Source organism: Dunckerocampus dactyliophorus, chromosome 5 (genome assembly GCF_027744805.1).
Source record: "Dunckerocampus dactyliophorus isolate RoL2022-P2 chromosome 5, RoL_Ddac_1.1, whole genome shotgun sequence".
NCBI classification, from domain to species: Eukaryota; Metazoa; Chordata; class Actinopteri; order Syngnathiformes; family Syngnathidae; genus Dunckerocampus; species Dunckerocampus dactyliophorus.
In genome coordinates, this window is record NC_072823.1 from 25,812,647 (window position 1) to 25,825,842 (window position 13,196).

Genomic DNA, 13,196 nt, shown 5'->3' on the forward strand with positions numbered 1-13,196 from the left:
ACCGTGCGGCCATCTTGTATTGCTTTAAACCGTATTTGTACGTTAATTCACTTAGAACATTTTTATGCTTGAAATTGCATAATTTTGGCCACAAATACATAACATTTGCTTAAATGTGCATTTTTTGATGAATAATAGGCTGTAGTCAACCACAAAACAGCTAACATTTATTAATTAATTTTTGAAAAACCGCAATGGAGTGAGGGGTGGCTGTATTACAATATGACTTAAAATATCACACAACATAGAAAATGCCTGGTAAGAAAAAAACCCATCTAATCTGGTTTACATTTAACAACATTGAATACAGTATTAGTCAGGCATTCGCCTGTTATGCTTAGTGTCAGTGTACTGTGGCCATATTGTGCTGAGCAGCCAGGACCGCAATAGGTTCCATTTTCCGGAAAGAGTAAGAATCACTACCCAACTCCTGAAATTTGAAATTGAAATTTGGCTAAATTTGAAACTTGCCGACTATTTTTTCCTACTATTTATTACATTATTACATTATCTCACTCATTTTCTACGTATTCAAGTAGAATAGAGTGTATTTGGAATACAGGAAGTGAACAAGTATATTGCAATTGATGTAAAACGGATGGGGGGGGTAGGGTTAAATAAGATTCGCTTCTTCCTACTCCTTTTTGGACATGTGGAAATGTGAATTGCAATACGTGATGTATTCCAATGTAACTTGTATGATTGTTCAAATAAATTAAACCATGACCTTGTCCATGATGCCATATTATTCCAATACAGCTATTACTTGATAACGTATGTATATACAATAAATATACTGTGGGGGAAAACCTGTCTGATACATTGCAATATGTACGTAACCGTCTCATGTTCCACTTTAATGGACCACCTTAAGTCGTGTCGACAGGTTTGTCGGTGTAGCAGATGTAGACCTCCGTCATTGGCCAACATCTGCTTGGGCTGCTCACTCACCGCTTCTTATGTTAAAAATAAAAAAAGATGGCGTCGTAAGGGAGGGCGAGGATGAGGGGCAGGGCGGTCTCTAATGTGGATTCCAGTGCTGCCGGGCCGCCACTTCCCATCAGCATCTTCATAATGATGTCGCCACTGGGAGGTTACCCAGTGTGCAATACAGCAGAGGAACAAAGGGGGTGTGAGATGAGTGACCAAGAGCAGCCATGTGTTTCGGACGTGAGGACACAATGTCCACCTTTTCATGGCTTCTTGAAAAGTTCTGCTCCCGCATTGGACTGACTTTAATGGCTAGTGATCTTCGTAACATTCATTCCTCATGGCAAATCTCATCAACATGTGCTCATAATGCACATGCTCATGCACAGATGACGATAATCTTCATAACACATAAAGTCATACATGCATGATGATCAAAAACAGTCTCAGCAGAGAAAACATCCGATAGTCCTCAGCGCACACAATGTTCATAACAAACCTCATAGAACTGATTGATGAACATACAGTCTCATAAACACATCCTGATGATCAGAACACTCATTCTCATACGAATATCCCTATAATACTCATAACAAACCTCATAAAACCCATCAGCATAACATATGCTCGTAATACACACATCTTGATCATCTTCTGCACACATTACACACGCATTATGGTAATTCTCATAACACACATCCTCAGTCAGACAACCTGATGTTCTTCATAACACCCGTACCCTACCTACAACAAACCTCACAACACTGTATAACACACGTGCATAATATACAGCAGGGGTCACCAACGTTTTTCCTTGTGAGAGCTACTTTTACAAAATGAAAATGGCCAAGAGCTACTCATTTTTGTAACATTTCTTTTCAGAGCTTATTTTAAACCCAAACAAAGCGAATATGCTTGTTTTACCAGAACATGAACAAAATGCTGGTGTCCACAACTCACATTTTGTATTTCAGAATGCATTTCTTTCTACTGTTCTTTCATTATTAACTGAAAACCTGATTGAAAAGCAGGCTTGCGGGCACCTCATGTGGTCGTGGGGGGCTACCTGGTGCCTGCGGGCACCACGTTGGTGACCCCTGAACAGTATACCCTCATGCCCACATTATGATAACATACATCCTCACATTGTGCATACAACCTTTGATGATCTTTATAACACTCAATCTCATGCATGCATCCTCACAATTCTCACAACACACATCATATCATCACATCATGTAACACATGCTCCTAATGGACATGCCCATGCACACATGATCATCTTCACTACACACATCCTCATATCAAACAACCTCATTGTGCCCACACGCAAGAGCACTACATTCTGACAGACACACCACGATAAACCTCATAAGACCCATCTGCACGGCATATATACTCATAATGCACATCCTTATAATCTTCATGTCAGAGAACCTCATAAGACCCATCTGGCTGCCCACAACACACAACCTCATAGACACATCATGATAACCCTCATAACCCATATTCATAACACAAATTCTCATCATACATCATAACACACATTATAACCCTCATAACAAACAATTTCCTGAGCCCACAATACACAACCTCAAAGACACATCATGATAAACCTCATAAGACCCATTGTCACAACAGGCTCACGCATCATAACACACATTCTAACCCTCATGCCAAACAACCTTACAAGACCCATCTACATGCCCCTAATACACAACCTCATGCACATGATAAACCTCATAGCCCATCTTCATAAGACAAATTCTCATACACACATAAAGAAACACATTATAATCCTCATATCAAACATCCTCATAAGGCCCATCTGCATGCCCACAATACACAACCTCATAGACACATCATGATAAGCCTCATCAGACCCATCGGTATGACATGCGCTCATAATGCATATCCTCATTCATACGTCACAACACACATTCTTATAATCCTCATGTCAGACAACCTCATAAGACCCATCTGCATTCCAATAATATGCAACCTCATAGACACGTTATGCTAAACCTCATAAGACCGACTGTCATAACATATTCTCATAGCGCACAACCTTACAATCCTCATGTCAGACAACCTCATAAGACTCACCAAACCACAAATTCTCATACACACATCATAACACACCTTATAACACCATCAAACAACCTCATCGGCATGCCTACAACACACAACCTCATAGACACATCATGATAAACCTTGTAAAACTCATCGTCATAACATACTATAGGCTCGTAACACTCATTATAATCCTCATGCCAAACAAACTCATAAAACCCATCTGCATGCTTACAATATAAAACCTCATAGTCCATCTTCTTAACATAAATTCTCATGCACACATCAACAAACACATTACAATCCTCATATCAAACAACCCCATAAACCTATCTGCAAGCTTACAATATAAAACCTCATAAACACATTATGATAAACTTAGCATATGCTCATTAAGCACATTTTACAATCTCCATGTCAGATACTCATCTGCGTGCCCACAATGCACTACCTCATAGACACAACATGATAAACCTCAATGCGCCATATTCATAACAGAAATTCTCATACACACATCATAACACACCTTATAACCCTCATACACCAAACAATCTCATAAGGCCCACCTGCATGCCCCCAATACACATCCTCATGCACACATCATGACACACATTATAATCCTCATGGCAAACAGCCTCATAAAACCCATCTGCATGCCTACAGTATAAAACCTCATTGACACATCATGATAAGCCTCATGAGACTCATCGGTATGACATGTGCTCATAATGCATATCCTCATACACACGTCACAACACACATTCTTATAGTCCTCATGTCAGACAACCTCATAAGACCCATCTGCATTCCAATAATATGCAACCTCATAGACACGTTATACTAAACCTCATAAGACCGACTGTCATAACATATTCTCATAGCGCACAACCTTACAATCCTCATGTCAGACAACCTCATAAGACCCATCTGCATTCCAATAATATGCAACCTCATAGACACGTTATACTAAACCTCATAAGACCGACTGTCATAACATATTCTCATAGCGCACAACCTTACAATCCTCATGTCAGACAACCTCATAAGACTCACCAAACCACAAATTCTCATACACACATCATAACACACCTTATAACACCATCAAACAACCTCATCGGCATGCCTACAACACACAACCTCATAGACACATCATGATAAACCTTGTAAAACTCATCGTCATAACATGCTATAGGCTCGTAACACTCATTATAATCCTCATGCCAAACAAACTCATAAAACCCATCTGCATGCTTACAATATAAAACCTGATAGTCCATCTTCTTAACACAAATTCTCATGCACACATCAACAAACACATTACAATCCTCATATCAAACAACCTCATAAACCCATCGGCAAGCTTACAATATAAAATCTCATAAACACATTATGATAAACTTAGCATATGCTCATTAAGCACATTTTACAATCTCCATGTCAGATACTCATCTGCGTGCCCACAATGCACTACCTCATAGACACAACATGATAAACCTCAATGCGCCATATTCATAACAGAAATTCTCATACACACATCATAACACACCTTATAACCCTCATACACCAAACAATCTCATAAGGCCCACCTGCATGACCCCAATACACATCCTCATGCACACATCATGACACACATTATAATCCTCATGGCAAACAGCCTCATAAAACCCATCTGCATGCCTATAGTATAAAACCTCATTGACACATCATGATAAGCCTCATGAGACTCATCGGTATGACATGTGCTCATAATGCATATCCTCATACACACGTCACAACACACATTCTTATAATCCTCATGTCAGACAACCTCATAAGACCCATCTGCATTCCAATAATATGCAACCTCATAGACACGTTATGCTAAACCTCATAAGACCGACTGTCATAACATATTCTCATACTGCACAACCTTTTAATCCTCATGTCAGACAACCTCATGAGACTCACCTGCGTGCCCCAATGCACAAGCTCATAGACACATCATGATAAACCTCATAGCCCATAGTCAAACCACAAATTCTCATGCACACATCTTTTAACACCATCAAACAACCTCATAAGGCCCATCGGCATGCCTACAACGCACAACCTCATAGACACATCATGATAAACCTTGTAAGACTCATCGTCATAACATACTGTAGGCTCATAACACACATTATAATCCTCATGCCAAACAACCTCATAAAACCCATCTGCATGCTTACAATATAAAACCTCATAGTCCATCTTCTTAACACAAATTCTCATGCACACATCAACAAACACATTACAATCCTCATATCAAACAACCTCATAAACCCATCGGCAAGCTTAAATATAAAACCTCAAAGACACATTATGATAAACCTGATAGTCCATTTTCATAACACAAATTCCCATGCACACATCAAAAAACACATTACAATCCTCATATCAAACAACCTCATGAGGCCCATCGGCATGCCCACAACACTCAACCTCATACACACATCATGATAAACCTCAGATGACACATCAGCATGGCATATGCTCATAAAGCACATCCTTACAATCTCCATGTCAGACACCCTCAAAGACTCATCTGTGTGCCCACAATGCACTACCTCATACACACATCATGATAAACCCCATAGCCCATATTCACAACAGAAATTCTCATACACACATCATAACACACCTTATAACCCTCATACCAAACAACCTCATAAGGCCCACCTGCATGCCCACAATACACAACGTCAAACACATCCTCATGCACACATGACGACGCACATAATCCTCATGGCAAACCTCAAGCCTCATAAAACCCATCTGCATGCCTACAGTATAAAACCTCATTGACACATCATGATAAACCTCATAGCCAATCTTCATAACACAAATTCTCATACACACATCACACACCATATACCACATAACCCCATAACAGCCGCCTGGATGCCTTGAATGGTTTGGCATACACACACCAACACCGGTGTCAACCTTCACTTACCGACCTTCCTCACAATGTGCCTGCCTCAGGCGTGAACGCCATGCTGAGGAAGGTGGCGGTGGCGGCGGCCTCCAGTCCCCACGTGGAGATCCGGCAGGACGGCGAGCAGTTCTACATCAAGACGTCCACCAGCGTGCGCACCACAGAGATCAACTTCCACATCGGGGAGGAGTTTGACGAGGAGACGGTGGACGGGCGAAAGTGCAAGGTAAAGCGTTTACAGCGGTGTTCATTTCAAATATGCTGGTTCAGTGATGAGAAAACGACTGCTGCTTGCCAGTGAAAAATACCTTCTTGCAGTCTCATCCATTGGTATCATCCTCACGTCCGTGCAGCAGGATTAAGGGCAACTTGATCCTTGAGATAGATGAGAAATATCTCTTTAGAAGGTCCCGAGGGCAGATTGTGATGAGCTCTTTTTTTTTTATTCCGTCAATGAACCCAACGCATGAGGAATTTAAAGTGGCTACTGTATATGCTAGTGCATTATATTAAAATAATTCCTAAAACTGTCTAAGAAACTGGAGATATTTACATATTCCACAAATGCCCTGGTGGATTTGTGCAGCATTATTTACATACTGTACATGCAGTATTTTCACTTTCGATTCTTTTTTTTTTTTTTTAACATGTCCCGCTGTCGTGTTTGTGTTCATTGGGGTATGGAGGGCAGACATGACCTATTTCGGAAGACAGCGTGGCTCCCTTGCTAGGCACCCTGCGGCATGCTGGGTAGCGGGTCGGCTCTCAAACTGCGTGACGTCTGTTTGGCAACGTGTCATCACACATCACCATGCTGTTGTGTTGTTTGGGTGTGAGCAGCAGCAGCAGCAGCAGTGGTCATTGCACATATTTGCTCTGTTGCTGCATGCAAATTGGATGAAATCAGTAATGCTCCATTTGATATTCAAAGCCATTACATATCAGACATGATATGCTTGCACCTTTTGCTTGTAGTTGCTGCATGCGCCCAGAAAGGACCCATTCCATTTTGTTTTGACACTGCAAAACAACAACAACAAAAAAAGTAACTGAATTTGAGATGTTCCCCATCCAGTCAGGCAGGATTACTTCACAGAATATTGAAAGCAGAAGCTAACACTTTCATTTGTCAAGCCTTTTAGAATCAAATATGTTATCTTATATTTCGCTATATCAAGGATGTCCAAAGTGCAACCCAGGGGCCATTTTCGGCTCACAGCTTGTTTTTAACTGGCCCTGAGCATATTGTAAAACTTCAATGAATTCGTAATTAATGAGATATATTATTAGATATTTATGTATGTAATTTGATACATTAAATATGATAAAACTAATACAATGTTGCTATCTGGTCAAACCATTTTATTTTGTGTTAGATTTTAAAATAATTTTTATTATGTATTACTATGAATTATCTTGATTAAATATGATTTTATTATCTGTAATTATTATTGTATTATTAATTGATTTCAAGTTAGTGCAATATCTATTACTGTATCTCATTAATAATCAATTAATTGTATTTTTAAAATATGCTGAGGGCCAACAAAAACGAGCGTAAACGGCTCCTTGGCTGCACTTTGGACACCCCTGCACTAACGCTTGGAACTCCCCTACAGTACGTACGTACGTATGGGCACAAGCGCACATATTCCAAGCAAAACCACAATGGTAAGTGAACGCAGCAAAAACGGTGGTACTTCCCAGGCTATATATTTTGGAGATGATACTAGGTGTTAAAGTTTGACAACCATTGGACTTATTAGTATCATTCCTGGATCTCGTGTGAGTAAAAGCACTTTTCAGTTCCCAGTGCACAAAGCAAGGCCCATAAAGTCAAGCTTGGATGGGTTTAGTGTGGGGAAGCGTCAGTGACCTCCGACCTCACAAGTGCTCTTCCTGAATGCAATTTTCACTTCCTGTACGTGGAATGACAAGATGTCCCAATATTTTTGTATCATATAGTCTTTGGAAGCCCCGAGTAGTCAAGGCCAGATGCGTTTGATCTTAATGGGATTAACACGGTGATCCTTTGCAAAGGGCCATCTAAGATGTTTCAAAAGCCTCATTTAATCTACTTGAGCTTTGGAAGTTTAGAGCCTGTGAGCAACTTTAGCTTTCATTTTCAAGACACAACCAAACTGTGGGAAGAGTTTGAAAGGCGTGTGAGAAAGTATGCCATATGGCTTCGAGGCAAATGTTGTCAAAATCCAACATAAGCATGCAGGAAATGAGAAGCAAAGTCAAAACTACAGAAAAAGCAATAAAGGTCGGGCCAAAAGGGAGCCATGGCTAATTGTAGTTGGCGCAACTTGCCTCTATTTTTAGATGGTTTGGTTCTTGACGCACCGTGATAGTGACCACTATGTCTGCCTTGCAGAGCCTCGCCACCTGGGAGTCGGAGAACAAGATCTACTGCAAGCAGACTCTGGTGGACGGCGAAGGACCAAAAACCTTCTGGACCCGCCAACTGAACGGCGACGAGCTCACGCTGGTGAGTTAATGGTCCCTTAAAAATGTGTATATTTTACATTATTTATAAAACCATGTCACATTACATTTCTAATCAAATTATATCTTTATTTTTAACTTTTGTTTTCCTACAAATGCTAAATTAACAGCCCCTTTCACACAGCCCATAAAAGCCTTCCTGCCTTTTTCCCCGCGTGTGGCTGTTAAGTATAAACGGCACGTAATGTAGGGACGAAGTTGACATGGCATTTTTCCACCTTTATAGGCAAAACCAGAGCCGTAACAGGCGGGACGACGTCTGTGAGCAGGGGAAAACTGTCTGGAACACCGGACACTTACTTCTCCCACCCTGTTGTGTTGAAAGCAATTGTCGCTGTATGACAGGTGTTTTATACGTCACGCCAGACACTGATATCATCTGATGGCGGGATGCCGTTTCGCTGTGTGAAATTCGCTGGGTTCTGTGTAAAAGGCAATTTTGCAGGATCTTTGTGTGAAAGGGGCCAAAAACTGTGGACAGGAAGTTGCACATAAATCAATAAAACCTCCCTGGTGGAGGTAAATCATCGGCTTTCTAGAGCATCAAAGGAAAGGATCTCTGTATACTTGTTTGGTCCAATGGGATTTCTCCAGCAGAGATTCCCTGGAGATCTCCTCGTAGAAAGAAACCATCCCCAAGGTTTTCTCCTGCTTTCATAAAAGCTGTGAAAGCCGAAGGAAGTGGAGCTTCTTCACTGACATCACTGTAACGTGTTTCAGTCAGATTAAGTCCAAAGCTGCTCAGAAGATGATCGGGGGGCGGGGGGTGTTCCAAGATTCACAGACGAGGACGAGTAACGCTTTCCTCTAAACGTTCCCACACTTGGATCTGTTGTTCCTCGCTTGAGGAAACAACAAGGAAAGTTTGCTCAACTTTAGGGAAGAGCTTTTGTGACTTTGTGAACATTCCAGAACTCTTCTTTCCTGGCCTTGGCACACAGAAGAACATCTGAGTGACAAAAGCAACAATGTGTCACTCTGAGTGACCTCCCCTGGGGAAGACAAATCTTTCCGCTCTAATGGACATCAATCATTCCAGTCAAGGCTCTTCTCACCTTGTTCCTTCCTCAAAGATCACCCTCACTCTGTTGACATGACAACTGTTAAATACGTCACAGCTTTAGCTGGTCATTTGTAAGATGATGACGTTACTTTGAGGCATTAATATTTGTCAGAAAACAAAATCAAATTGAAACAGTATCTGTACTTTTTACCCAACAGAGCATCTGATGGTACTCCTTTTCTGATTTGAGGGACAAATGGTGTCAGAAGTGGGATCATAAGGGCCTAATGCCATCTATGATGTATGTGCCTTGTTGAAAGGAACAAGTGTCCCTTGTTGGACTGTGTCCCGTGTCCATATTGCCATATTATCAGACACTGGGATGACTGATGTCAGAAATTAGATCTTTAGTTGTGAGGACATCCATGAAGTCCCTGTTGGAAGAGAGGGACCCCTGTGCAATTGTACCCCATACGTGGACGAGGCACCTCAATGATTGCACTGAAACATCTCTGGAGGTACTGTATGTTGGAAGGCCCTTTAGCCCTGGTGACCCCTGTGTGATAACTCCCAAAGATGGGTGAGTCACTTGGATGACTAGGACAGGGGCCTGCCTCTGGTCAGCATGCACGCTTCTCAACATAATAGACTCAGGTTTGAATACAGGTTGACAGGACTCCTCCTGAGACTTCAGGGACAAATGGTGTCAGAAGTAGGGTCATGAGGCATCAGGTCATCCACGGCATAGAACCTGTCGTCAGTGATCTTAAGCAGTGGAATGCTGTTGGAAAGGACCAGTGTCACCTGTCAGTGTTTGATGGTAAAAAAAAAGGGTGAACCTGGCTATTTGGTGTCATGGTCAGCATACAAGTTTAGACCCAGGTTGATGGTCCACTCTGCAGATTTCTGGGACAAAAATCGTGCCAGAATTGAGATCATAAGAAGAAAGGTGTGGCATACCCCGTTACAAGCACCCTCCAAATCAGTGACTCCTGTGCGACTGGCCACACAGATGGGTAAAGCACATGGATGGGTGGTGTCAGAAGTGGGATCATAAGGTGATTTATCTGGTGAGCTCAATTAAGTGGTGTAAGTGCTAATAAATGTGTTCCCAAAAGCAGAAAGTGAGACAATAGCCCTGGTGCAGTGTCGTTAACACAACAGGCTGATTGTGTGCAGCAGTAAAGTGGGACACATTTCCATACAATTTGCATGTTTGCTTCAATTGCTTTTACGCTTTTAGGGCTTTGCTGCCTTCCAAAATGGAACAGAACAGAAAAGACATTGCTAGATTTCTATCTTTTCTTCAAACTTTTATATTTTAAGTGTGATAATGAATTAATCTATTTGTTTGTTGCAGATTTTCGGGGCAGACGACGTGCTGTGCACTCGCATTTACGTGCGGGAATGACGCTTCTAGACCGGAAGGACTCATCTGGGACCATAACTCAATAGCTAACATGCTAACACCTACAGTTATTACAGTATAGTCTCCAAACAAACGCTAGTAACACGTCTGTAGTCAACTCTCTCGTCTTTGTTGCACCGATATTCAACGACAGAAACCAATAAAACTTTGACAGAAAAAATAACACAAATGACACAAACTTTCTTGTGTTCGCTTCAAGGCTAACAATGTAGACATGTCTCATAAATAAAAAGTGAAGTGAAGAATGAAGATGCAGGGGTAACTACAGTAAGTGGTGTAGAGTCCAACCCTCTAATGGACTAACAAGACTACATGATTGTAGACGACCACAGTGTATCCCTCTGTTCCCCACTGCCTCAGAAAGCAAACGGTACGGTCCTGTTTGTCTACAGTCATATTAATCAGAATGATAACTAACAAACAACTACAACTACTTTTTAACGTTCTTTACTGCCATACAAGTGTAAAAATATAACCACTGTTAATATTGAGACAATATCCAATCCAATTCTAGTTTGAATTAATGTCATCTATTATGAATTTCTTATAAAATATGTAGAAATATTATAAAAATATAACTATTAAATAAATATAAATGTAATTTATAAAAAAAAATATTACCGGGCAGTATCTGCCCATAATAAACAAATTAGCAGGATTAATAATATTAATGAGAAACATTGTGTGTTTAACTTGCACACTACAATTGTATAGAACAACTTAAGTCCTATAGTGACAATAGCTTCATTACTTTAACATATATATTGATTTGAATTATTTTAATTCTTAATGTAATTTTTTATTAACATTTTTTAATTTTTTTTAATTTTTGCATTAATATTTTACTAACACATTACTTTACATTAACCGCTCAAAATAATAATATAAATATAAATAATATAATAAATAATAAAATAATACTAGTAATATTAATAACATACAATTGCGCATAATGACTTAAGTCCGGTAGTGATAACACCGCCTAAAAAAAAAAAATTCTTATTGTCATTTCATGATCAATAAAATTGAATATTGGTGTTATCGTTTTTACTGATAAAATGAATTAAAAAAAAAAACAAATCACCTGTCATCAATGTAATAAAACTTTTTTATTTGTTGACTCTCATTATGAGAAGAATTTGACACCAAAAAGTGGGCTGCTGGGTGTTGTTAGCATCACTATGCTGCACTGTACCCACAGAGCATCCACTGTTTGATGCCCTGCACTCGCATGGCAAGATGGGGGCCCCTTCCCCTGCAGAATGGGAGGCGAACAAACAAAACCAAACCAAACAATCCCCTCATTGAGCCATTTGCTCATTAATTTAACATCTCAGCGGGCGCACGCCTCTGCTTCTTCGTTGCTTCCCACAAGCTTTGAGGAGGAAACTGCGCGCGGATAGCGGGTCAAACGGCAACCGTGGTACCCATTTGTCCAAGAGGAGGAGGAGCATGGGGGGGAAGTGTTAGCCTCTACTAGGCCAAACTTTTGAAAAGCCGACCTTTGAATGCCTGGCAGCTGTGGAAGCAAAGGGATGGATTTTCTCTTTGACTTTCTTACTGAGGAGGCTATAGACTTTTAAGTGTGCTACTTGCACCTGCTTGGATGGACAGCTTCCAAAAGAAACTTTTATTTGGTGCACACAGGAAAAAAAAACAAACAAAAAAGCTTGGAACTATTTGTCAAAAAGCTGCAACCCTACATGGTGGTCCAAACAGACCTCTTCCATTGCAAACGAGATGGATGGAGAAGTGACCACATCCTGGTTCACAGATGATCATGAGTTTGTTTTTTTTTATAAGAAAAGTTGCTTGCTAATTAGCATGCTACTTCCTGGTGAGGAAGGATGGCCCAATACGGGACGTACCATTTTGGGTAGAAGGTAAAAAAAGACAGGAATCTACCATTAGTAGTTTGCTGAGAGATGCTGTGAAGAGACTGACTGTGACGCTGACAGATATGATGGAAGACTTTAATCCTTTTATGGGAGACAAGCCTTCAGGCTGGAACTCTCTCATCGTCACCAAGACTAACTAGAGTACCTTCCAGCACCAGGAAGAAGAAAGTGCGCAAACAGATGAAGCATCCTGAGGATAAAGCATCCCAAATGATTTGATCTCTTCCAACGTCCAAAAGTCTCAAAACGTGCATGATAAATTCCATCCAGATGAAAAATGACAAAAATCATGTATGTTAGCCACGTTGAAGACTAAATGTGAATGTATTTCTTGTTTAATTAAACAATAATACATTTCATGTTTTTCTTAATTTTAAATCAATGTGTTGTAACGGA

General features: G+C 40.5%; 2 protein-coding genes across 2 annotated transcripts in view; one reads left to right on the plus strand and one right to left on the minus strand.

Moving 5' to 3' along the window:
- skic8 (SKI8 subunit of superkiller complex) overlaps nucleotides 1-6,193 on the minus strand; it is an 18,734-nt gene extending 12,541 nt beyond the window's left edge. The window contains exon 1 of the mRNA XM_054777102.1: nucleotides 5,978-6,193. The gene's annotated coding sequence lies outside the window, so the exon portion shown is untranslated. The remainder of the gene's footprint in view (nucleotides 1-5,977) is intronic.
- Nucleotides 1-11,399, plus strand: part of crabp1a (cellular retinoic acid binding protein 1a) — a 14,354-nt gene extending 2,955 nt beyond the window's left edge. Inside the window, exons 2-4 of the mRNA XM_054777104.1 lie at nucleotides 6,007-6,185; nucleotides 8,340-8,453; nucleotides 10,834-11,399. Of these exons, the coding sequence (XP_054633079.1) occupies nucleotides 6,007-6,185; nucleotides 8,340-8,453; nucleotides 10,834-10,884 (344 nt within the window). The 3' untranslated portion in view covers nucleotides 10,885-11,399. The remainder of the gene's footprint in view (nucleotides 1-6,006; nucleotides 6,186-8,339; nucleotides 8,454-10,833) is intronic.
- Nucleotides 11,400-13,196: the final 1,797 nt, after the last annotated feature.